This window comes from Pogona vitticeps, chromosome 3 (genome assembly GCF_051106095.1).
Source record: "Pogona vitticeps strain Pit_001003342236 chromosome 3, PviZW2.1, whole genome shotgun sequence".
NCBI lineage: Eukaryota > Metazoa > Chordata > Lepidosauria > Squamata > Agamidae > Pogona > Pogona vitticeps.
The window spans coordinates 49,691,515-49,719,152 of record NC_135785.1 but is presented as its reverse complement, the minus strand read 5'-3'; the positions used below and the strand labels follow the sequence as shown (position 1 = coordinate 49,719,152).

Sequence of the window (27,638 nt, the reverse complement as noted above, 5' to 3'; positions counted from 1 at the left end):
TCCTGCATTTGGTTTTATGCCCTTTTTATATTTCTTTTTGCGTCTTAAAATTCACTTGCAACTAAATCATTAAATGTTACTTTTGGGGGGGCATTTCATTTTCTTGGAATTTAATTTTGTTTTCAGGGGTCATTGGATTTAAGTGTAATAAATAAATAAATAAATAAATAAATAAATAAATAAATAAATAAATAAATAAATAAATAAATAAATAAATAAATAAATAAATAAATAAATAAAAAGATTTCATCACCACGGGGAGGGGGGCGATGATAACTTCCTCAATGGCTCAAGGGGGCGTTTCTTTCAAAAAGGTTAAGAACCACTGGTCTAGAATATTCCATTAAAATGAGTTATTTTGTTCAGCTGAGCTATTAGAGCTATTCAAGTTTTTTGCCCTTTTCTTTCAGTGATCCAGTATGGTTTTAAGAATAGTTGGCAATAGGCATCTTTGCTGTATAGAAATGTCACATTGTTGTGTGATCTTTCCTGTCATATTGGATTGTTATTTCCCCATTCTGTTATGTACTGCCTCTGATACCCATAATTATGCTGTTTGATCGGTCCACTTTTCCACCCACCAGTCTTCAGTGCTTGGACAACTAGAAAGTCATTATAGTGCTCCTGAGAAGTCATTTTATGGCCCATTCTGCTTGTAGGCTTCTGAAAGAGATAGATTGGCAATAAATTGGAATATGCACCTTCTGATGATTCTGCTAGGACAGTTACATTCAGCATTATATATTACTAACCTTTGATAGCAGTTACCATCAAAGCAAATAAGCTAGATCGTAAGTACACAATCCATGTAGGTGAGAGCAGAGCCTTCAAGTTTGCTCTATTTTACTACTTTATTTTTAATGTATATATTTAATTTAATAATTTTATTTCCAGCCCAGTTTTTAGCCAAGATTGGTTTATATTAAAACGCAACACAAAAGCATAGTATCTATTTTGACTTTTAACAGTTGATGACATAGTCTGGGTTTTAGGGGAAGGTGTAGGAAAAGCTAGAGATTCAAGGGTTTAGTCATGACAGACACAGCCCTTGCTTTACCTGTAGTCTGTTGTTTATTTGTTTTTCAGTAAGATCTGTTTATAATTGCTCTTCACCTGTGTATTATTTGGATATTTTCCTAGAAATCAGTTGAATATGTTCACAGCACCTCCATGCTCTTGATTGTTGGGAGCAGAGGTATGAAAAAATAAAATGTCATGAGGGAAGAACAAGAATTGGTGAAGCTTCATGACCACACACAGAAATATTAGATTTAGGTATATGGTAATACCGTTCTAGAGAACTGCCCTACTTCTCCATGGAGTGAAGGAAGAGGAACATTTTAAGGCAATTGTATAACATTCCCTGTATTTTGTTGCCATGCAATATATAGTTGTATGTTATGGTAAAACAGAAAGACAGGTATGTTACTTAACTTCGACATGATGATTTATCTTACTTCAATCAGAGTATGGAAGGTGCAGATCCATCACTTTCACTCAGTGACATCATCATCTGGGGCAGGTCTGGTTGTGTCATGCTGTAACACTGTGGTCCCTAGTTGGCTGGGTTTTAAAAGATTCTACACAAAGAAGCTGAAAACAGCATTGTTGAAGCAGCTGTAGAGTGGAGTGTACGCTGCTATCAAAAACTGAAAGTCCAAAATAAGAAAAGTAGGAGATTGCTTTAGCATTTACAAGCACACATTTTATTTCATAATTTGAAGATGAGAAGGCAACGTCCTGGTTTTATGGCACATTTTATACATTAGTATACTCAGTAAGTTGTTAGGACAATAATGGCACAAATGACTAACTTTTAAGAAAAAGAAAATGCCACTGACATTAATGGATAAGTTTGGCTTCAAAATGATTGTTTTTATAATCTGAGAAATATGAGTTAAAACTTCCTTTGTGAAGCTTTTCATTATCTTTCTGGTTATTTGACCACTGAATATTATTTAAATGTTGGGTCGCAGGGATAGTATTTTGGAATGGATCACAACTCAAGTCTTACTGCCTTAGTTTTCACTTCTGTGTTTGTGCAGAGATTTCCATTGCACCAGTCAAAGCAACATCCTCTAATTTGTGGTGGGGGCAAAAAACCTTTTAAAAGTCCTATGCCTTTAGCTAGAGAAAGCCATGCCAGGACTATGCGGTCAACTAATGTAGTGTAGGCCTGGCGTGTTCTGGTCCATGGGGTCACGAAGAGTCGGACACGACTAAACAACAATGTAGTGCTTGCATTGGAAGTACCCATTGACATCCCAAACCCCTCATGCTTGAAATGCTCCTATCATGCTGTATAGCTGTGTAGAGGCTTTTCTGGAGTGCCAGCTGTAGCAGCCCCTGAGCCACAAGGGCATGGGTTACTGTGATGGAGGAAGAGGAGCAATTGTAATTTTCTCCTATAGAACATGACTTAATTGTCATGATGAGTGCTATTTTAACATTAGAGAAACAATAATCTCAACTTGTTCTGGCAAATCTGTCATTTTTAAATTTGATTTTCTGTGAGTCTATTCTCCAAATACTTGGTGAAATTATTCCTTCAATTCTTTATTGCCTCATAGGTCTATTGACTCTAGCCAGATTATAAATATTTGAATAAAACATACATTCCTAATTCTCAGTGAGAAGAGAACATATTTCTCATGCCATTCCATGTCTGATACATGACATATGTGAGAAATAAATGTTTCTACAAAAATTACATATTTAACTTTTAAATAGTACACTTTCACATAGATTTCATTGATGATGAAAGGAAGCAGTAATCCTGATTGCATTCACAGTTTGCATGACACTTTAACCATACTACCTGCCGTCGCTGGACTGAATACTTCCACTCATTTCACATCTAATATTACCTTAAGCACCACAATTGCTTTGATTTTGCCTCATAATCTTTTTATTTATTTATTCTGTGGAATTTGAGCAAATTCTCATCTGGGTTGCATTGTTGGAAGCTGGGAGAATTTGGGGTTTGGCCTTTATTGCACTAAAGGATGCAAAAGGCAACTTGGATTTTTCAGCAACACCTGTAAAATTGAGAAATCCTTCTGAGTTAGCTGGCCAGGCTAGATCATCAACATCTTGTTCGGAATAAAAAAGGCAAGGAAAGATTCTGCATACATCAATATATGTGGAAGTGAAAAGAAAATACGCTGCACTTGAATTCTATTATTTTAGAAACAGATAACACTGCTGTTTGCTAAAATCTGTTAATATATTACATTATACACATTTCAGCAGACAAATAGTCACTTAGTTGCACTGACCACCACTTCTACTCAGGTTCTGCACATTTGCCACTCAAAACATCAAACTTTATTTCAAAATTAGTATTGATTCTTAATCTATAGAACATTATATGGTTATTGTCTTGTACTCAAACTCACCTAAGCCATTCAAATGACATATCTGAATCAACAGATAGAAAGCTAAACACTTTTTGTATGTATAAAACTTCTGTTTACTCTTGAAACATCTTTATATGCTTAATACTGTCCTTGATTTTAATTTTTTCACATCAGCCTTTTTAGAAGATGGCTGTCGTTGCCCTTTCCTCTTTCATTGTGAATACTGTAAAATGTGTTCATTATCAGTTGTATATAAGTTAGTGTAAAATTCCATCAGTACCTGTTTTAACTGTCTTCATTTTAGTTACTACAAAAAGGTAAGTGTGAGTAGAAGCCTGTTTGACTTTACTGATAAATTACTCGTACAATAACAACTTCAGATTTGCATGTGACTTGTAAAATATTATTTAAAATAACATTGTTTTAATTTTAATCAGCAAATTTTCCTTGTTGAAAAGTGATTTTATTCTATGTATAATCATAAAACTAATTCAGTGGCCAAAATCCTATTGCCAATGGAGCATAAATAGCTTACCTTTGGCAATAAATTACTTCAAGTTACAAAGTCAGTTTAAACATTATTTATTGTGGACTCATTTTGCAACAATGTCTGTACTGATTTTTTTAACTTTGTAATGCAGCAAAAGTTCTGTTAAAAGTTACACCATTTACAATAGCCCAGCAGTAAAATTTTAGCCATTGTTTTGTGTGCGCAGAATTGTCCAAAAACACATTCTGTATTTGATGTTCATTAAAATTTTATTTTCAGTAAAAACAAACATTCAAAAGGATCGTGCCCTTAAAGGTTCTTAACCATATTGCATGGTTCTGTGAAGCTTAGGTTAAACTAGTTCTATGTTTTGAAATTTTAGTGAAAGTGGAAAACATCAGGTCCAATGTGAAGATAACCTTTCATGGATGGTAGAGATCCTTCTGTTTGTTGAAGGGGCTTCAGTTCAGCAGAGACTCCCAGCAGAAGAAGGGGGGAAGGTGATTTTGCCAGTTCCTATTTGTCCCCAAGATCCTTTACATATTCCTAAATACTGCTGTCAAGATTTGCAGTACTCTTCAGAACAGAGAAGATGCAAGTGACAGTTGCAGGGGCAAGGAGAAATATTTTAAGACATTGTCCCTTCTCTCCCCAGAGGAGCATCCCATAAGTGGAATTGTGATCATAGGAAAGCTACAGCCAATCTAGCATATGATCTTTGGATTTTTTTTTCTCTATACAGTTTTATTCTTCAAGGAGTTAGGCTGCAGTTACACTATTGAAATAAATGGGCAACTGGATCAGGGTTTTATAAATCAAGTTAACTTTGTGCGGTTTTTGTTCCAGGATGTGCAGATGCTTAGTTACTCACAGGGGTGGCGGCAGCAGAATCAAGGGCTGTATTTGGTCTATGAGATCAAGCAGCAAAAAGGGCTGGTTGGCTGGAAACAGTAAAGCTCCTCCTTTGCCTAGAAAATGCACCCAAGAGTTTACGTTTGTTATTGTAAATAAATATGCCACATATTTCACATGCTGCAGCAGTCTCACAATTGCCTCATTGGTTCCATGCCAGGCAAATGTGATCTAGTTTGGCACCAGTCCCTGCTGTTGCTCTCCCTTCCCACCCAACCCTAGCTCCCTGTCATTCTGGCATGTCAGGTGGGTATCTCTGGGCTTTCCCTGCAACAACACATAGGCCGGGAAAGTGACAGTATTCCCAGTCTCCTGCAGTTTTTAAATATTGAACTGACATAGCACTAGATTAAAACTAAAATAGAAGTGGAAAAAAGGAAGAATCTGGCCTGTAGAGTATCCTACAGTCCAAAACTCATTGGACTTGACACTCATTTCGGCAAACCTCACAGACGCTATTTACAGGAGTTCACATGTCTAAAACTATTCAACATAAATCACATTCACTATCAAGGCTGTTTAAAACAACTCAGTTTTCAGTCAGAAGCACACTTAGTTATATATCATGTAGTCAGAAATTTTAAATCAATTTCAAGTACTGTATACTAAACCAAATGCAAAAATAGGAGTATTACACTGTGTAACCACACCCTTATTCTGGTTTGCACACATCTGTTTTCACATACCTGCTAGGACTGGAGTCCATATGGTTCACTAGAGACTTTCAGAATCTATGTCTTTTTTAATTGCAGTTTTATTTACTTCATTGTTAGCCTCCATAAGTTCAATTTTGGGAGGAGGTGGTTCATATAAAATAAAAACATGAAGTGTACATAAATAATATAAGATTTAGATTATTGCTGTCACTCAGTGCTGGCAAGGGTGATTTAGACCACCATTTTGATACCACTAATTGATTTTATATAGTAAGTGTTGGAAATCTCAGTGTACCACTAATGCATTTTATATAGTAAGTGTTGGAAATCTCAACTTTTTGTGCCATTTGTCTTCAACTTTTAACTTATCCCTTATAACTCAAAGTTCAGGTTTACCCACATACATGTACACAGCCATTAACATCATTCTGGACTATCATGTTCTATTGCTTTGCTTAGGAAGAAATACATATCTGTGTAAGCATGCAATCAGTAAGGTTCCAAGGAGTTAATACAGAACCAAAATACTAAACATTTGCAATAGAAGCAGTCCGAAAAAATATTTTTCTCAAAGTAAAGGAAAGTCTATTCACATAGTCATAACAAAAGCTTCTCATTGCAGATCTTCCTTGCTAAAGTCAGTGGAAACTACTGGGGCAGCTGATGCTTTTAAATGTTCCCTGTGATCTGAAATTAATTGATAGTCATTGTGAATTGGAATCTATTCTTTTGATAAGTACTCCTCGGCTATGTTATCAGGCACAAGACAATAATACTGCAGGTTATGATACAAAGAATGTAGAGATATCCAAAAGTGCAAAACTAATTTTGGCTATTTTTCTTTTAAGTGGTGGGCTGCATCCCATGTCATATCACAAGCTACATAACAAACCTTTGTGACAAGGTTGGCTGTTATTCAGAAAACTTATATATAAAACTTGCTGGTCATATGAAACAATTTGAGCAATGAATCCCATATACAGTACTGTAAAGAATTCAGAATGGAAAATATACAGTTCTTGTACAGTGTTAGTCTAATGCCATCACAGAATCTTAAATACAGCAGTATCTAATCTCTCAGGGCTGTTAAACATCAACTGGTCGTAATAAGAACATTTGTGGTATAGCCAGGTGGAGATGGTTTATTTCCTGGTTGTCAGTTTAAAACTGTCTGAGACTGGAGGCAAGACACAGTTTGCACAGAGCAGATGTTGTTGTGCCACATTTTCATGATGCTACTCGTGATCTTTGGAGGCAGGAGCTTTCAAAGTTTCCATTTGTGCAGATACTGTATTTGTACAATATCTACACACTGTGAATGTACAAATGCTGTATTATAGCATCTACATCATACTACACTCTATCTGTGCATGGAGTCCTCTCCTCTATTCCTTACCCCACCTCAGTTCTTGCTCAGTAATAGCACCTAGTAAGTGTAGTGTACATACCTGAGCCAGGATGTAAAACACTACTTTGGACACTTTTATCAACAGGAGGAATCAACCTAGTTTCAATAGCCTGGATTACTGGTTTCGAATTCTTAACAGTATTTGACCCTGATAATTGAAACATGTTTTTAAACATTGGCCAAAAGCCTGTTGCCTGGTGTAGTAAATTGCAGTGGAGTAGGCCCATTGAATCATCAGGGCTTTAGTGAGTCAACTCCTCTCTTAAGTTATTGATTCAAATGGGCCTACTCTAAATGCAACTTATGCTAAAGAATGTCACACCAAGAGAAATCAGGTGTTTTGTAACACCTTTATGACTACTTTTATCTTTCATAAGCTTTTGTGTGTCCAGGCTAATTTCTTTCATCTGAAGAAATGTGTTCATATATATGAAACATTCTGAAAAATAACATTAATTAGTCTTAGAGATGCTATAAGACTTGTGGTTTTTCTGAATGAGTAAGAATTTAGATAAAGGTACAATTGTTCCTTAATTTTTTTTAAATGTTGAGAGAAAATTCTTGCTGTTAGATTCTTCAGCTCCCCCAAATTTTAGAAAATTTGTAGATTCTTGAGTGCTTGATCTAAACATATTGCAGAAATTTCTGTTGTTTACACTTCAGTCATGCTCCTGAAATCAGTGCTGTTGCCAAGAAGTTTCATTCTATTGACTGAAATATTTTAGAATTTGATTCTTCAAATTAAAGCTTAATAAAATCTTCTTTTTAGGGGTGGTCTATAAGAAAATAATTGGAAATCATGGGTTTTTCCTTCCCTAAGAGGGAGATGGGTGGGGTGGAGGTGCCCTACAGATTTGAAAAGTTGCAGCCATAATTCAGATCACACCTAGTCCATCCAGTGCTTTCCATAGACATCCCATCACACATAATGCAATTAGTAAGTATTGCACCTCATTCCATAAGCAGGGTGTTGAAGACACAATTCAAGACATTCAGTGGGGTTGTACACATTAAGTTGTCCCAGTGATCATACTGAATTAGAAAATCTAACAAAATGTGAACTCTGAATGTTCATCACTATCCATGTAATGCAGGGAACAAGGTATACTGTATTAATACAGCATTTAATATCATTAGCTTTATTTTAAGGAGATAAAATCTGCTGCTATAAACCTGATCCATGTGTGTATTTTCAGGAACTTGGTGCAGCAGTTTGAACATGCACTGTACATCTAAAGACAGGTGAACTGCTGGACTTGTGTAGAGGATAGAAGTAGGAGAGGAGCAGCACTGCCCTTTTTTCTGCCTTGTAGGGGTGGGCAACTTACTTCTTCAACCATCTTCCACTGTTTGCAACTATTAGGAGCCCATAACCATCCCCATAATGGAGGCAAAATGAGTGGAGGATGTTAGGTTCTGCCAGAAATCATACTTCACCTAATCCACTGATCCATTCATCTTAGATGCACAACATAAGAGTTTTTAAATCAGAAAGTTAAACTCTGGATGTTTTTTGGGGGGGGGGGATTTAAAGTCAGATCTCTTTCTCTAAATGCCAGAGGTTAGAATAATATTTCTTTAAAACAATATGCTGCTTAAATCCTCCCCCACCCACCCTACAAGCAGTAACCAGCATTTTAGCAGTAATGACTAAACTTTACTCCTTACACTAAAACAACTATATTATGCCACTTAAAAGTTATAACATACTCAAGATCATTATTTCCAAAAAGGTAGCACAGTAGCTGCTTATAACATCTTACTTTCATATTCAACTAAATGGAGACCTCTTACTGTCCTTGGAAAAGGAGATCCCAGCAGTTCTGTGGCCCTGGAACAAAGGCTTTTAAAAGCCATAGGAGTTCAGCTTTTAACCTTTCTTTTTGATACCCTGACAAATCCTAAATTTTGTAATTGCAACCAAAAACAGAAGCATTAACTATGGATCATGAAATTTATTTGTTTGTTTGTTTATTTATTTATTTATTTATTATACATTTTCCCTACCTTTTTCCTAAAAAATGACTCAAGGCACTTTACATTATTAAAAAGGCAGTATTTAAAAGCTAAACACTTAAGTTACACAAATATTTTAAATTAATTATATAAACATATTTAAAATATTTGATAAAAACATTATTTCAATAAATTTAAAAAGAACAGAAATACAAAATGTCCTATTTTTAAATCTTAGACAGCCAGTCTCTAAAGGAAAACCTGCCTGCAAGGTATTCACCTTCCAGAAGGACAACAAAGATGGAGACAACCTGGCTCCCCATGGGAGGGAGTTCCAGAGTCTGGGAGCAGCAACAGAGAAGGCTCTCTCCCATGTCCCTACCAAGGTGCCTGTGAGAATGGTAGGACTGAGAGGAAGGCCTCCCTTGATGATCTCAGTTCCCAGGCAGGCTCATAGAGGGGAGATGCAGTCTTTTAGCTAGCTTGGGCCCAAACCATTTTGGGCTTTATAGGTTAAACCCAGCACTTTGAATTGTGCCCAGAAACAGATGGGTAGCCAATGGAGCTGCTCTGACATTGGGATTATGTGATCCATGTAACCAGCCCTAGTTAACAATTTGCAGTGTTTTAGATCTGCTGAAGTTTCCAAACATGTTCACCAATTTTACCTGTGTTTTCTGTGGAGAAGATGACATACAGAGCAAGATGAGTGACTTCGGCAATTTAAGATGGAATCAAGCTACTGTATGTTTGTATTTACCACATTTAATTAAGTATGAATGAGTTTGCATTATGGAACTTCTAAACAACTAATCACTGATCACCAGTAGTCAACAGAAGTTGTTTCCAGACCACCAATTAGAGTTTTGTGTGTGTGTGTTTTAAATGCAGTGGCCAGAATCCTATTATGGAGTTACACTGGCATAGGTATAAGTGTGTAAATTGCAGTGGTGAGTTGCCACTAATGAATTGCTGTTCACATTTCTAGTCATGCACCATGTTGCTTATGCTCATGTAAATTCAAAGTAAGGAATCTGGTCAATAGCTAATAAAGTAAAATTATTAATCACAGATCTAAACTTTCGAGGTAAATTCTTAACTACTGTATCTTGCATGCTGAATGCTACTAGTAGATTGGTTGGGTTACATGCATTTAAAGTTTGGAACAAAACTTTTGAAAACCAAGATCCCCATGGATTGTACTGTGTATAAAGTTCATCACTCAAATAGTGTTTGGCACTATCGCCACTAATAATTATTTGTAATAAACAGGGAAAGAAGCTGTGTTATCATTTTCTCTGCACATAAAAAAATAGATACTGGATCCAGATATTTAACAAAGTAGATGTCTTTTCCAGGAGTATAATATAGTCATCTCCATGTTGGTCATTCTTACTAGTGTATGGCATATACTGTAGCGTTGTATGTTTATTGCCAAGTTCAGATTACATAGTCCCTCAAAATGAGACAGCAAAAGAAATCAACTTGAAATAGTAGCTTTTTGTAGTTGATACATTTTAAAAATCACTCTTAAATGGCAATTCACTGTTTTAGTGCCATATGCTTTTTTTAATCATTTGGATTTCTGGAACATTTCTAAGAAAAGATTATCAGAATAAAATTTACAGGATTTTTTGAAGAAGTAACTGTTGTTGAAGAATTGTCCATTATACATTTTTGTTTGGAATTCAACTGTCCTTAGCAAATACATGGGTTATTTGTATGTGTTATATCTTTCTAAAATACTGTGAAATTAATATTAAATAAAAATAAAAATGCAGATATTGCTGTTGAACCATATGCAGGTTATCATGTGTTGAATTCTCACATTTTTGAAGACACAGTATAACATTTTAATTAAAGTAATTAAAATATAGTTAACTTTTTAAAATGATATGTTTTTAATGAGAGGTTATGTAATATTGCACTAATTTCTTCTCTGCCATCATTGTAAAACATTTTGTCTGTATTATTGATGTCTACATATAAAGAAACTCATGTACATTTAATTTCTTTATTGGAACTGGAACATGAATAACTTTCTGTTAATAACTTAACTATTGTGGCAACTGGCAACTGTTAATATAAATTCCTGCTCCAAATTATTTTTGACCATACATTTGCATGTGATCCCTTATAAATTACAATATTGCTGTAATTAAAAAAACAGAAACCTTCAAAAAGATTTGTGGGGGGAGGCGTTCCACATTTTATGAAATGTTATGTTCTTCAATAAAAGCAACCACCTTTTAAGACATAAAATATTTAAGGGCAGTCAAGACACACTTGGTTGATCTTTTTCAGTGTTTCAGCAACTCTGCTGAGTTTGTTCCAGAACTTCATAGTCTGGTTAGATTTTCATTACTATTTTATTTTCTATGTAGTCTCTGAAACAGGACTTTTGTACTTTCAACAGGCCATGGTGCTGATGTCAAATGTGTTGACTGGCATCCGACAAAGGGGTTGGTGGTTTCTGGAAGTAAAGATAGTCAACAGCCAATCAAATTCTGGGATCCAAAGACTGGCCAGAGTCTAGCTACACTGTAAGTGTCTGGGCTCTATTTTTGTGCTTTGAATATCTGGGGATTGATTGATTAACTACTGGGTTAGACTATTGCTCTTTACTGAATTTGTAACTGGCCAGAACCACATTGGGGACTTATACCCACATTCATGTAATTGCATAAAACATAGTGGTGAATTGCCACTAACTAACAAGTACTGCTCACATTCTTTGTTGTGTATTAAGTCATGCACCTGTCATACATCCAGAAGTGGGAGCAGCAACACATTAATTAGTAGCATTTCACCTCCACAATTTATACAATTACACAGGCATAAATCCTCAGGATTCTGGCCACTGTGTGTGGTTAACTTTCCAAAAATAGCAATGTTTAGTTAGACGTAAAAGGGCAATCAAAATTAGAAGAGATAAAACAAAGAGGGAAAAAGATTTGGGACCATTTGATTGAGAGTGTTATGTGCTGTCAAATCACTTTTGATTTCTGGCAACTCTAATACAGCTTTCAAAATATGTGAAACATTCCGTGAGTCATTTGCTATTGCCACTCTCCAGTGCAGATTTCCATGGTCAAACAAAGATTTGAACCCAAGACTCCTGAGTTCTAGCCTGATACTCTCTCCACTACATCACACTGCCTCTGAGCAGTGTGGTGTAGTGGAGCTTTTTAGTTATTTAGACGAAAATCTTACTGTTAGTCCCAACCAGAGTAGACCACGTAAATCAATTCATTCTATAGAAGGTTGAATTGATCTACTGTAGTTAGGATTGCCAATGGAGATCTGGCCTTTGCTTTCCAAATGATGAATAATTATAATGGTTTGTAAAAATATGAATGCAAAAATAGATTTCTCTTTGTTTCCTTATACTAGGATTCTTAGTGACACAGTGAAGTTGAATTGGAGTGCAAAAGAAAGACAGTTCTGTACACACTGGATAATTAACTTGCAGAATCTGGTGCCACAGGATGTGATGATACGCTTACTTTAAATAGATAAAATGTGATTAGCCAATTTCATGGTGTCTACATCTACCAGCGGCTGTTAGATGTAACAACTATTTGATACCTCTAGAATCAGAGGCAGAAAGCTGCTGGATTCAGACAAAGAGGGTTGTTAACTTATTGCCAAAAGCATCAAGATGGCCACTGTGGGAACTGAACAGTGGATCATAGACATTTGGTCTTGTTTGACATTACCAAAACTCCCTCCCCCTATCCCTGTGAGTTTTCACAGCTGAGCTGGGATTTGAACCCACATCTCTTGAGTTTTTGTATTGCACACTATTTGCCATACCACACTGGCTCTCATCTCACACGTGCCTGGATTTTTAAAAATGTTTTAAAGATAGAAGAGCTAATGACAGTTCCCAGAACACAGTTTGTCCCATAGGATGAAGTAAAGATTTCTCTCCAGCTCTTTCTCCACTTTCCCTTTTCTGGTTCTGTGGGAAGAAGATTGTGGGGTGCTTAAAATAGCCTCTGTATTAGAACACTGGCTTCAGTAAATTATTTTTTATGGAACATTTTGTATCCCACTTTTCTGTTTCAAAGAAGGTAACTTTGTATCTTATTTGAAGCAGGGGAAGAGGGATCCATGCTTGTTTCCTTGTTTCGATGCTAATATGAAGAATAGTTTGCCAAAAAAAATTGCACTGTTTCTTTAGACTTCTGACAGAATCCTGTTGGTGATATGCATGTCAAATTGAATAACTCACTGCTGAAAATTGCTGACTAACAAGCTGCTGTTGTATTACAAGGCCCAGACCCAGTTATGTAACAGTCACACACCTAGTAGTGTATGGCACCTCATTAATTAGCAACAATTCAGTATGATGAATTACACAATTTAACTTGAAACATGTGAATCACCAGCAGGATTTAGGACTGAGATAATTTAAAGTACCTATGCAATTTTGGAAAGTCTTTTGCTTTGGTTTAATTGCTTGTGTGTTTCAATTTGTACAGTTAATCGTAATGATTTCTTCCAGACATGCTCATAAAAACACAGTGATGGAAGTCAAACTGAACCTAAATGGCAATTGGTTGCTTACAGCATCTCGTGATCACCTCTGCAAACTCTTTGACATCCGAAATCTGAAAGAAGAGCTTCAAGTCTTCAGGGGTCATAAAAAGGAGGCCACAGGTTAAAAATGTCTTCTGGGTTAGATGTTTCGTAGTTTAAGGTTGGGGTATTCATAATTCTTGTGGCAGTTAGTTTTTCTAACTTGAGCCAGCAGGTGTGATTCTGTCACTCCAGTTTTGCTGATCAGCAGTACATGTAAAATGTAACTGACGTCTCTATATTTGAATTCATTTTACATTTGAGTAGCATAAAAGCAGTTAAGATATTTAACTAACAACATGGAGGGACCTTGTCAAATACAACTACTTGATGTTGTTACGTCTTTAAATTGCATTAAGTACTTAAACTTGATAATTGCTTTGAACTCTCCTCTTTAATTTCTTTATGTTTTCTGCTATCTTCCAGTCTGCTTTCAAGCAGACCTCAACAAACTGGACATTAAAGAGAATTAATATTCTGTGATCAACACATTTTTCTTTTTGTAGCAGATTTATTTCAGACATGGGTGCATCAGCAATTAGATTTGCAAAGTAAGCTTTTGCTTACTTTTCCTGTGACAGGCACAAAACAAAACACAGCAATGCAATGTATTTGATTGAGAAAAAGTGCATGCTATGACAGATAGACCTCTTTTGTCACTAAAAGAGCCATGCTTCTAAAAGTGTATTAAACATATAACCTAATTAGACACTGAATTCTCTATCTTTCCAGTGATTCCGTATGTCACTGTGGCAACTCAAGACTCTTCCCTGGTATTATTCCTTTTTCTGCTCATTGGCACTCTTCCATGCTCTGCATGAACAAAGCATGGTACTCAAGATGAAACCTAACCAGTGCCAAATAGAGAGGAAATAATACTTCATGGGTTCTGGAGATTATACTTCTGTTAATGCATTTGCCTTTTTTACAGCCACATCACACAGTTGGCTCATATTCATCGTATGATCTACAAAAATTACAAAATCCTTCTTGAATGTAGTATTGCTGAGCCAATGTCCCTATTCTTGTAACTGCATTTGGTTTCTTCATTGTAGTCTCTGTGAATCACATATGTGGGTGTTTCTGCACCTGTGCAAAATTTGTCAGAATATTCTAAAGTTCAAAGCAAAAAGACTGTTAGGGAGACACCTTCACTGCATGTCCCGTTCAATAGCCGCTGCTGTGGAAACTTGTCATTTGTCTAGGGTCTTTTTTGTACCTTATGCTTTGAATCTTATGTTTGTCGCCCTCATCTTATGTTTTCAGTTGCCATCTTCAAATATATATATATAGAGAGAGACCTTAACTACTGTGTTTTCCCAAAAAGAAGACAGGGTCTTACATTAATTTTTGCTCCAAAAACGCATTAGGGCTTATTTTCAGGGGATGTTTTATTTTACGGTCATGTTTTATTTTACGGTCATGTCATCTTCTGGTTGCTGCACAATGCTGCACAATGGTGGAGGGCGGGGTTTCACTTAACTAGGGCTTATTTTGGGGGTAGGGCTTATATTAGGACCATCCTGAAAAATCATACTAAGGCTTATTTTCAGGTTAGGGCTTATTTTGGGAAACAGGGTATATATAGTTAAAGTCTCTAATGAACTGCATCCCAGAGTACTGAAGGAACTGCCTGGAGAACTCAGAACCACTCTAGATTATTTTCTTGAATTTTGGGGGTTTGGTGAAGTGCCAGATTATTGAAGATGATTGTCTCCGTCTTCCAAATTAGCAAAAAGGAAGAACCTGGGAACTAGAGGACAGTCAGCCTAACATCGATCCCAGGGAAAATTCTGGAGCAGATTATGGATGGAGTTCATTAGTGACTTGAACTTGTTCAAAGTAATTAAATGTTCCTTGAATATTTGTCTATCAGTCTTAAGCTGCAATCTTGTCCCCTTCACTTGTACTTCACATTTGCCAGGAGAGTCATTAGCTCTCTTTGGGGAGAAAACCAAGCTAAAGTATGAATTTAGTACTTCTGCCTTTTCTTTGTCATCTTTTATAATTTTGCCATCCTCACTGGGTAGCGGAGCCACTATTACCTGAAGAATGCTCTTTTGTTAGTTTTACCATATCTTTCTAAACTCAGGTCATTCTCAGCTTTTTTCATCCTAACTATAATTTTTGCTGTCTGTCTGTACTTTTCCTTTGTGGCCAGACTTTCCTTCCAGTTCCAGTATATGTTCTTTTTGGTTTCCAGTTCCTCTGAACTTTTTGTAAAGCCAGATTGGCCTTTTTGCTAACCTCTACCTTTTTTTAATGTTGAAATTGTTTGTAATTGTGTTTTTACAATTTCTTTTTTTTTAAAAAACCTGAACTATCTTGGACTCCTGTTCTTGTTAGGATTTCCTGTCATGAGAGTTTTCTTATCTGAGTTTATTAAAATTGGCTTTCCTAAAAGCCAGTACACACATGTGGTTGCACTCATTTATTTTTTCCTTTGGAACTGAGAATTCAAGTAGAACATGGTTACTTTCCTCCAGAGTTCCCCTTGCTGCCACTTCATTCAGCAAGTTATCCTTATAGATTATATTCAAATCAAGAATAGCTACTCGTCTAGTTCAGTGGTTTCCAACTTTGGGTAACCCAGATGTTCTTGGACTGCAACTCCCAGAAACCCTGGCTTTTGGGAATTGCAGTCCAAGAACACCTAGGTTACCCAAGATTGGGAATCACTGCTCTAGCTTCTTTCTCCACTTTATGTAGGAGAAAATTATCAAAAACATAAGCCAGGAATTTCTTGGAAGGGTCATGTTTGACAGAATTTGCCTCCGAACAAACATCAGGGTAATTCACCCATTACTACTACATTGTGGCTCTGAAACCTTTTCAGTTTAGTTTTCAAAGGTTTCGTGCATGTCGTCTCCTTGATCAGGTGGTCAATAGTAGACTCCAAGTACCATGTTCCTTTTATCTTTCACCCCAATTGATTTAATCTAGATGCTCTTGTTGGGACAGCCAAGTTTATCCTCCTGTTTTTGTGTGCAAGAATATGTATTCTTGACACATAGTGCAACTCCATCTTCTTTTCTGTTCCTTTTGAACAATTTACAGTATGTATTTCAGTTGCTTTATTCCAGTCATAGGACTTATCCCACCAAATTTTAGTTATATTCAGTGTTACTCACTTCTTTTATTCTTATTTTGTGCAAAGAACTCCCATTACTTTTCTCTCCTTTATTATTTTAGGCAAATATTGTTATTGGTAAAAAGAACATATGTAATAGTAACTGCACATTTTTACATTGCAGCCGTAGCCTGGCATCCTGTTCATGAAGGCCTTTTTGCCAGTGGAGGGTCTGATGGCTCTTTGCTATTTTGGCATGTTGGGTAGGTATTTCGATGCATCATCTAATGAGAAATGATGAGTGAGAAATTTAGCCTATTCTAATATCACTTCTGAAATAATGAATTTCTCAGTGGAACAAAATAATTTCTGAGTGTGCATATAATATCAGGGGGAAAATAAGAAAATTTTGGTTAGTGTAGCCCTTTTGGAATTAGTAGACAGCTTACTGTTAATCATAAGTGTTTCTGTTTGATTGTATATTAGCCCACATGGAAGGAAAATGTTTTTTACTCTCCTTATATGTCATTGATGGGAGGTGAGGGAGAACAAGTAAGCCAAGTTTTTTTTATTAAACAGAAGAGGTACCAGCACACACAAGAGAATATAGCATTCATTGAGCAGCATTGTAAAACACAAGCAGCAAAATGACAAATAGACCTTGGTTACCTGAATCTCTTTTTCCCGCTCTTATTTAAATAGAACTGTTTATATATTTCAGAGTGGAAAAGGAAGTAGGAGGCATGGAAATTGCCCATGAAGGAATGATTTGGAGTTTGGCTTGGCATCCTCTAGGACATATTTTGTGCTCAGGATCAAATGATCACACCAGGTATTTGGACTGAAGTATGATTTTCCCAGACCACTTCATTTTTATATGGCAATCCTGACCTTGTTCCATCTATATATTGCTTTATTCCTGCACTCTGCAGGAAGCTTCAAGGGTGAAAGTTAGAGGGGAAAAACTCTTATAGGAGAAAATGCTAGACTGGAATATTTTCGGGTGCTAGCACTTATTATTTTTAATACAAAGCACTCTACTTATACACTTGTACTGCAGTTGTGCCCAAATAACAACTCATGACACTTTTTCTCATATGTGAGTAAAAAAATGCATTGTGAATTCAAATGAAATTAGATGGCACAGGTGGCACATTAATTTCTATATGAGGTACATAATACTACTGGTCATCCAGCATACTGGAAAACTTAACCATTTAAAGAGTGAAATATAATACTATATACAAAGACTGCAGTTAGATATTGATCAAATGTTTTCAAGATTTAAAGAAGACAAATGCTATGTGACTTTTAAATTCTGGGCAATTTACAACAGCTAAAACCTGTATAAATATACAGTGAACAGTAAAAATTAAAACACAAATAGTAAATAGCATTAAACCAAATGGCACTAAAGACAAATGTTCTCAATAATAGTGGAACAGGAAGTGGGACATTCAACCGAGGTTGCTGTGAAATGTTTGCCTGGAAAGTAGTGTTTTCAATTGCCTCCTAAATGAAAGTAGGGAGAGAGACAGGCGTAGCTCCTCCAGGTGATGATTCCATAACATCAGTGCCACCTTGAAGAAGGCGGATGAGGTGAAAAATAAGCTACAGCTTATTTTGGACCTCCCTTGGGATGGCTAAATAGAAGAGCCTAGCCTAGGAAGATCTTGTGGATCGGGCAGATGACATTGGCGAAAGACTATGGGTGTTATAACTACTGATGTTGTCAACAGCATCTCAAAAAAATTAATAGGACAGAAAAACAGTCTCTTCTTCGTGGCCTCCATGAATTATATCCAAAACATTCTAGAGGTTAAAAAGAAAGACAGTTAAGTGTCCTCAGTTTGAACTAGATTATTTCTTTACATTAGTTATACTTGGATCATTTTTCAGTCTGCAGTTTTGTGTGACCTTCATAACACATCACAGTGTCTAGGATGTGGAATACACATATTGGTGGTGTGCTCACTTGTGCCATTTCAAAATACAGTGCAATTGCATATAATTTATGTTAGTTACATCACTCTAGTTTATAATAACTTTCCAGTGTGACCCTTGATACAAAATAAATTATCCTTTTATGGTGAAAAATAAGCTACAGCTTTGTACTTTGGAACTGTATGAACAAAAAGCACTGGCTACTGTACCTTTGCTGTTTACTATCATAGCCTGAGGAGGCTCAGTAGAAAATTAAAAAATTGGTAATGACCTTTTTTTAAATCTGCAAATTAAGGTGCATATGGTTAGAATGTGTTAAAATGGCTAGATCAGAGAAATTGGGAGTTAGCTTGTAAATCTACAAACAATATTATCTATTCATTCTGTTTTGACAGCAAATTTTGGACTCGGAATCGTCCTGGAGATAAAATGCGAGATCGTTATAACTTGAATCTGCTTCCAGGGATGTCAGAAGATGGAGTAGAATATGGTATGTTTGTTTATTTATTGCACTTATATCTTATTAATCACTAAGAAGTTTATTATACATATCTTTTTAATCACTAATAAATACCAAACACACACTTTATCCTCCTACCATTTTTGTGAAGTAATTTTGTTTAGGGTCTGATGACTGGTCCAAAGTTTATTACTCACTGGAGATCTAAACCTGGTCTTAGTCCAGCACTCTGGTTGCTACACTCCTCTGCCTTTCATGATTATGAAAATTATGAAAGATTTTAGTTAGAATTTGAATCTTAGTCCTTTCTGAACTTTTGATTTAATTTAATTTGATTTAATTTAATTATTTAGTTTAGTTTTGCTTAGCTTCCCTTCCCTCAATTCCACTGTCTCTTTCAGCACAGTGACCAGCATCCTCTTGTGGAGCTGTGCCAGCATAGCATGAATGACATCATTACTGGAAGCAGCAGATTGCTGCTAATTAAAGAGAGTGTTTTCCATTTTAATGGTGTGCATGGCTCATGTGCAGTGTGATGAAGTTGTACTCCCTCCCCCCAAATCAACAAAAGAATTCTTTGATTAGAAGCAATCTGCCACTGATGATGATGCCATTCCTGCTGCGCCGGCAGAGTTCCACACAAGGCTACTGGCCATTGTTAACAACTATGTTTGTGCCTTTTAAATTCAGACCACCAGTTTCTCATTTACGGTTTCTGATATTTTAAACTCCAAATATTTTTCTCTTTCTTGCAATGACAGTCTTGGTAACAGTTATCTCATGAAGAACTGTGCTTTTCTCGGGCTTTATTCTAGCAGGAAATTTGATGGCAGACTGTTATACACTTTAAATCTACATTGCTTAAGTGGTTACATTTTGAAAGGAGTAAATGGTTTTATCATTGTGCAAAATTAAACATCAGTAAATAGTAGTATTAAAGTATTATCAAGTGGAATATTTTACTGGTAACAATTTTATCTTTCCTTTCTAGATGACCTAGAGCCTAATAGTCTTGCAGTGATTCCAGGGATGGGAATACCTGAGCAACTGAAACTAGCCATGGAACAAGAGCAGATGGGTAAGGGAGAATGTTGCAGAGACATTTCTGTGAGCCAAGCTCTTGAGTATAATGGGATGTGACACTGAACCATATTGCATATCTGAAGACAAGTGCTAGAGCATTCCTTTCTATTTTGTTTTAGTGTCCTGTTTGGCTGAGAAAAGGGGCACTAGTTTTCTTTGTGAATTTATTTTTATCTTTTAGATCAGTGGTCAGGGAACAGGGGTGATTTATCCCAAATGATGTAAAAGTGAAAATCCTGGGGGTAATGAGCAGAGCGCTACCCCCTATCCCCCCCACCCCCTGCAGCTAAACCTCAAATCGTAAGCCACCTCTCCCTGTTACTTCCTTAGTTGCGGCAGGGCACTTGTAAATCCGTTCTTTCAAAGATCGGAGATAAGCCTGCTGGATTGTTTAGGGGTTTGCAGCCCTGGGCAATCAATCTGGGGCTTATGGATGACTGCTCCTACTGGAGATGAATGCAAGCAGGAGGAGGGAAAGGATCAAGTTAACGAGGGGAAAGTAGGTGCGAGAGATTGACAGCTTCATCAAGCTTTTTTAAATGTACAGTATGTAGAAAATGGAGGAAGGGTGGGTAGGTGTGTGTGTGAGAGAGGGGGGAGAGAGAGACTAACTCAAAACTATGAAAAAAGGAAGAGGCAAGCAAAACAGAAGGCTTGAATTAAGGCGGGGAAAAAAGGGTGGCTTTTTAAGATGCTGTCGAGGTTTGTCATTGCTTTCCTCCCAAGAAGCAGGCGTCTTTTAATTTTGTGGCTGCTGTCACCATCTGCAGTGATCATTGAGCCCAAGAAAGTAAAAACTGTCACTGCCTCCATATCTTCCCCTTCTATTTGCCAGGAGGTGATGGAACCAGTGGCCATGATCTTAGTTATTTTGATGTTGAGCTTCAGACCATTTTTGCACTCTCCTCTTTCACCCTCATTAAGATGTTCTTTAATTCCTCCTCACTTTCTGCCATCAGAGTGGTATCATCTGCATATCTGAGGTTATTTCTTCTGGCAATCTTAATTCTGGTTTGGGATTCCTCGAGTCCAGCCGTTCGCATCATGTATTCTGCATATAAGTTAAATCTGCAGGGGGACAATATACAGCCTTGTCATACTCCTTCCCCAATTTTGAACCAATCAGTTGTTCCATATCCAGGTCTAACTGTTGCTTCCTGTCCCACATATAGATTTCTCAGGAGATGGATAAGGTGGTCAGGCATTCCCATTTCTTTAAGGACTTGTCATAGTTTGCTGTGGTCCACACAGTCAAAGGTTTTTGCATAGTCAATGAAGCAGAAGTAGGGTTTTTTTTTCTGGAACTCTCTAGCTTTCTCCATAATCCAGCACATGTTAGCAATTTGGTCTCTAGTTCCCCCTTCAAAATCCAGTTTGTACTTCTGAGCGTTCTCGGTCCAGATACTGCTGAAGACTGCCTTGTGGGATTTTGAACATAACCTTGCTAGTGTGTGAAATGAGTGCAATTGTAATGGTAGTTGGAGCATTCTTTGGCACTTCCCTTCTTTGGGATTGGGATATAGACTGATCTTTTCCAATCCTCTGGCCACTGCTGAGTTTTCCATTGATGATGATGATTTAAAAAATAGCGCACATTGCACACCTTACTATTCCTTATACCACCCCATGACTAGTGTGCAATGTGTTCCAGCAAAAATAATGGCAGTCATTGATACTGATGATGTATCCTGCTAGTTTGGTACACAGCCTGTGTAGATTCAATAAGATTTTGAATTCAAATAATACAGTGGGGTCTTGACTTAAGAACGTCCCGAGTTAAGAACATTTTGACTTAAGAACCGCTCTCATAGGAAAATATTGACTTGACTTAAGTACTTAGATTTGAGTTACGAACTGAAAAAAAACCCACGTGGGAGGCAGGGAAAGTGCAAAATGTGAACTTTCAGTTAACCGTTGGCCAGTGAAAACGGTGCCTGTCTGCTTCCTCACTCCTCCCAGCGTTTAGAGAGTGGATTGGGAGTCTTCAGACTGCCTGGTACTGCCTGGACTGTATTTTCCCTGCCTTCCCTGAACCTTTCTTGACCTAAGAAAAAAAGAAACAAAATATCCCCCTCTAGTGGTCGAAGGCGGAATAGCAGCTTCCCATTAGTTTCTATGGACGGAAAAGAGCAGATACGGATCAAATGGTTCTCAATGCATTCCTATGGGAAATGCAGATTTGACCTGAGAACTTTTTGACTTGAGAACCGCTTTCCAATACGGATTAAGTTCTCAAGTCAAGACCCCACTGTATTATGATTTCTTTCCTTTCAAATCAAGGGAGTAATGTTGCATATATAAATTTTTTTGGGGGGGGTAAAAGGTAAAAAGGTTCCCTGACCCCTGTTTTAGATACATAAACTCTCTGTAATCTCCTGGACAGTGTCTTAATGTTATATGAAACAAGTATAAAAAGCATTAAAACAATTCATTCAGCAAAAAATTAGATTAGGCATCCTTCAGTCTTGAGAGACTATGGTAACGTGCTCTGAATAGAGGACTTGGAACAACGTCTAGTATGGCTGAGAAGGCCAATTTGAGAGTGACAATCCCTTCCACACTGGAGAAAAATACAATCTGTCCCTGTCCAGCTCCTTGATTTTGCTGCTTTTGGGACTGCCTCTTTGCCTCAGCCTGCTGGACAAGGGTCTCTTCAAATTGGGAGAGGCCATGATGCACCGTCTGCCTCCAGGCTGAACACTCATATGTCAAGGTTTCCCATCTGTTTGAGGTCCATTCCTAAGGCCTTCAGATCCCGCTTGCAGATATCCTTGTAGCGCAGCTGTGGTCTCCCTCTGGGGCGATTTCCCTGCACTAATTCTCCATACAGGAGATATTTTGGAATCTGACCACCAGCCATTCTCAAGACATGCCTGAGCCAACATAGACATTGCTGTTTCAGTAATGTATACATGCTAAAAATTCCAGCTCAACCTAGAATGAGCAGGAGCAGCAAAAAATACCCACAGTTTTTAAAGAGGAAGAGGAAATTTGGGGCACCTTTGCAGAAAAGTCCATATTTTCTGTAAGTGCATAATGTCTTTCTCCCCAAATTATACTCAGAGAAGGGTCTCTGAAGATCTTATACATAGGTAGAATGATCCATGAGGGGATGTTCCCTGAGACATTTGGCTTCGGAGCCTTTAGGTTTCAAAGGTGACAACCAGCAACTTTAATTGGACTCAGCAGTGAATAGGGAGTATAGTGGTGCCTTAAGTTACGAACGTCCCAATTTACGACCAATTAGAGTTACGACCAGCTCCGGACGCAAAATTTTGCTTCAATTTGCGACTGGAGCTTCGAGTTATGATCAGAAGAAAGGCGGGGACCTCAAACTGCTAACTGTTGGTGGCAAAGAGGCTGCTTCTTTGTAACTCTTTCCTCCCAGCAGTTAGAGAGTGTGCGTTCAGAGGAGGCTTTGAACTGCCTGGTAAGGTGCTGCTTTCTGCTTTTTAAAAAATGCCTGTTCTGGGTGGGGTTTGCAGCCTGGTTTTGGGCTGGGGGGTTATATTTCTGTGCTGGGATGGGTCTTGGGTCTTTATTTTTTTGGGGGGGTTACATTTCCGATGGGTCTTGCAGGGTTTGTTTGCTTTTTTGGGTTTTTTCCCCCATTTCCAATGGGTCTTGCAGGGTTTGTTTGCTTTTTTTGCTTGTTTGTTTGCTTTGGGGTTTTTTTTCTCCCTTCGGACAGAACAGATTGATCGCATTTCCGACGGGTCTTGCAGTGATGTTTGTTTTTATTTATTTATTTATTTTAAAAAATTATTATTTGGTGATTTTTTTCTGGCTGGAACGGATTAATCATGTTTCAATGCATTCCTATGAGAAATGGTGCTTTGACGTATGTCCATTTCAAGTTACAACCATCTTCTGGAACGGATTAAGTTCGTAAATCGAGGCACTACTGTAATTAGTTCCTTAAGAATTGACATGACATGGATAGATCTAGGTAAGCTGTTCAGAATTTTAGGTTGCTAGATTCCACATAAGTAGAAGCGTCAAAGCTATTTTCAGGGTCAGCGCCAGCCCCAACATATTGCGGTAATCTATCTTTATACTGGTAGACCATGGGAGCACAATGTCAAGGGTATTCCTGTGTCCCTATCCAGAAAAGGGTGAAGCCCACATAAATCTGTAAAACGCACCTAGGCTAGTATGGTAACAGTGCTGTGTACCTGAGCACTCATCAAAGACAACAGACTGTGTACCTGAGCACTCAAAGAGCGTACAACCCTTTAAAAACAAGGGGAACATGAGTTTTGCAGATCCAGAAATCATCCACCCACAGATCCTCAATCTTGTGAGGACTCGGTTTATTGGTTTTCACTCATCCTGTTTCCAAGTCGAGACAATAGTTCTTCACCTTCACAGCATCACCTGATTCAGACAACACAATAAAATTGATCTGGGTAGCTTCAACATACGAATGACAAACCACTCCATATCACTGAATGACCTCAGCAAGCAGGTCCATATAGATGTTCAAGAGATGTTATAATAACACAATTCATTCCTCATACTGCAGGATATTTACTGTTCTAACCTTCTTCTTAAAGGGAAAGATGAGGCAAATGAAATTGAAATGACAATTCCAGGACTGGACTGGGGAATGGAGGAGGTGATGCAAAAGGACCAAAAGAAAGTGCCACAAAAAAAAGTTCCCTATGCAAAACCAATCCCAGCTCAGTTCCAACAGGTTAGTCACTGCATATGATGTTTTGTTTCTTTGTTATGCACAACAGTCAAATTGCCTGCCAGTGTTACATATTGCAGAGGGTATTGCAATGTGCCACATTTTGCAGAGAGGCACATTCCATGCCAGATATTTTATTGGTTCCACATTCCAGCCAAATCAGCTAAGTCTTGTCCAATTGTCATCTAGCAGTCTCGAATTGATTTGGCTTCTCATGGGCTCACAGATTTTAGTTTTAATTTTGTAAAAGATTTTCCCACCGTTTCAGTTTTGAAGGAGGACTTTGGCTGAGACTCAAGGCAGCACTAGTACAGCAACAAAAAAAGTCTAAAATAACAAGCCCCACTTGAATGAAGAGAGGAAGAGAAAACATCTGGCCATCACGTTGAGCAGTGTCAGCATCCTATGACACCTTGTGGGGAGGCAGAGCTGTGCTCAAGTGTCCAACTGGTGTGTCAGCCAGCCTGTTGTGCTGCCTGGTCTGTGCATCATAATAGGAACCCTTGTACCAGGAAATATGTGATGCCTGGGAGTTGTGCAAGTATTTTGCTGGTATTGAATCTGGACCATTGTATTTGAACAGAAACAAGATAAACCACACTTTAGCATGGCCATCTGGAATTTGCCTGTAATGTATGTGTGAAAATATCTTGATTTTGCCAAGGTGTGATTGGAAACATCATGCTCCATAATTTTGAAACCCTTATCGTTAGGTGCTGGCAACTTGGTCATGAAAAATCAGTTCGCATTGCAAAATTCAAAATATAATATTATAATATTATATATATATATTATTATATATATATATTATAATATTAAAGTGGAAGTGACATTCAAGAATAGAGGAACTGACCATTTCTGATCTAGAGCAGCTTTAGGATACAGAAAATAAATGCAGAAAATAAATCTTTTCAGCATCCATTATATTAATCTATCTCACTGTTTCCTGTTACATTTTTTTCTGCTCTGAAAAATATGTAATCAATTAACTATTCCTAGCACATAACAAAATAAAATAACTTATTATCCTCTTCAGGCTTGGATGCAGAATAAAGTTCCTATCCCTTCACCAGCTGAGCCACTGAATGACCGAAAGGAAGATATTAAATTAGAAGAAAAGAAGAAGTCACAAGCAGAGATTGAGCAGGAAATGGCAGCACTTCAGTATACCAACCCACAACTTCTAGAGGTAAAGTAAACTAAGCCCAATCACTAGTCATGTTTGCTTGGAAGCATTTATGTCGTGACAGAAACAGAGGAGAGCAATAAGGCTATTGGTAACATAGGAAACAACATTAGCTGAAATCCAGTAGCAAATAGCAACAAGAGTGGGCTCAATGGAACTTATGGAAGAGACCAATAATAGACCTACTCTTGCTACTGGATTTCAGCCAATGTCTAACTTTGGTGATATTCTGAAGTCACATGATGCAGTTTTACTGAAATTAAGAAGAATCTGCTTTAAGCCCTTCTGAGCCCCCTCTGATCCAGAGAGACTGTCTGGGATCCCATGTAAGTTGCAGTGAGCCCATCCACTTTCTAGAGAAGTTTTGCTTGATCCAGAAAAATATCTAATTGACTAATAGTTATGGCAGATATTCATTTCGATAATTTGTTCATTCATAGCTATTTTCATATTTTTTCATTTGAATCATAAAAAGCAGAAACTGCATGTACAGTGTAGATTGGTTTCCTGTAATTTCTCATAAGTGGTACAGTCTAAATTGGCTTCCTTTCCCCTCCCAGCAATTGAAGATTGAGAGACTTGCTCAGAAGCAAGCAGAGCAAGGTCAACAGCAGCCACCAACTTCAGGAGGACCTGTTCATGGACCTCAGCATTTTCCAGGACAAGGCCCAATGTCTCAGGTGCCTCAAGGCTTTCAGCAGGCCCATCCACCACAGCAGATGCCAGTGAATATGTCTCAGATGGGACCACCTGGGCCACAGGGACAATTCAGGCCTCCAGGACCTCAAGGGCAGATGGGACCCCAAGGTCCTCCATTACACCAAGGAGCCAGTGGACCACAAGGCTTTGTTGGGCCCCCAGGACCTCCTCAAGGATTGCCAAGACCTCAAGAACTTCATGGACATCAAGGAATGCAGAGACATCCTGGCCCTCATGGACCAGTGGGCCCTCCAGGGCCACCTGGCCCACAGGGTAATTCTGGACCTCAAAGTCACTTAGGTCCACAAGGCCCACCTGGTCCTCAGGCTCATATAGGTCAACAAGGTCCACCAGCACCACAAGGCCATTTGGGTCCTCAGGGTCCACCTGGTGGTCAGGGTCCACCTGGACCAAGAGGCATGCAAGGACCTCATGGAGTCCAAGGAGCCCAAGGGATGCAAGGTCCTGTATCTCAAGGGCCTTTAATGGGACTTAATCCAAGAGCAATGCAGGGGCCTCCAGGACCAAGGGAGAACCAGGGACCTGGTCCACAAGGGATGATGATGGGTCATCCACCACAAGAAATGAGAGGACCTCATGGTTTACTGGGACATGGTCCCCAGGAAATGAGGGGTCCCCCACCTCAGGGGTCAATGATGGGTCCTCCACAAGAGTTGCGTGGTCCACCAGGTACACAAGGACAGCAGGGACCTTCACAAGGGAATATGGTAGCACCTCAAGGAAACATGCAAGGGCCGCCAGGGCCTCAAGGACAGCAGAATCCTTCAAGGGGACCACATTCCTCACAGGGCCCTCCGCCTTTCCCGCAGCAGAAAACTCCCTTGCTCGGCGATGGTCCTCGGGCCCCTTTCAGTCAGGTAGGTGTGAGGAGGATATTCTTATCAGCACAGTATTTTGTAAGGAAGAAAATAGAATTTTAAAATAATTTTTAAAATTTATGGAATATTGATGTTCATGAATTAATTGTAATTGTAATTGTTTGACAAAGCAATGAAATTCATCTTTGCACACTCTGAAGAATAGATTTAGGGACATTTGTATAGCTCCAGCTTAAATAGAATTATATGCAATTTGGGGAAGACAGCTTATGTTTAGTAATCTCAGAATATGATTTTAG

At 38.0% G+C, this 27,638-nt stretch overlaps 1 protein-coding gene across 2 annotated transcripts in view; it reads left to right on the top strand.

Moving 5' to 3' along the window:
* WDR33 (WD repeat domain 33) overlaps positions 1–27,638 on the top strand; it is a 77,773-nt gene that overhangs the window by 37,989 nt on the left and 12,146 nt on the right. Inside the window, exons 8-16 of one of the 2 annotated variants that reach the window (XM_020787496.3) lie at positions 11,198–11,324; positions 13,292–13,446; positions 16,620–16,698; positions 17,157–17,267; positions 18,775–18,869; positions 19,831–19,917; positions 24,479–24,618; positions 25,652–25,804; positions 26,362–27,378. In XM_020787496.3, the coding sequence (XP_020643155.1) occupies positions 11,198–11,324; positions 13,292–13,446; positions 16,620–16,698; positions 17,157–17,267; positions 18,775–18,869; positions 19,831–19,917; positions 24,479–24,618; positions 25,652–25,804; positions 26,362–27,378 (1,964 nt within the window). Of the gene's footprint in view, positions 1–9,019; positions 11,062–11,197; positions 11,325–13,291; positions 13,447–16,619; positions 16,699–17,156; positions 17,268–18,774; positions 18,870–19,830; positions 19,918–24,478; positions 24,619–25,651; positions 25,805–26,361; positions 27,379–27,638 lie in introns of those variants that run through there. The other variant, XM_072995767.2, reaches the window with a different exon arrangement.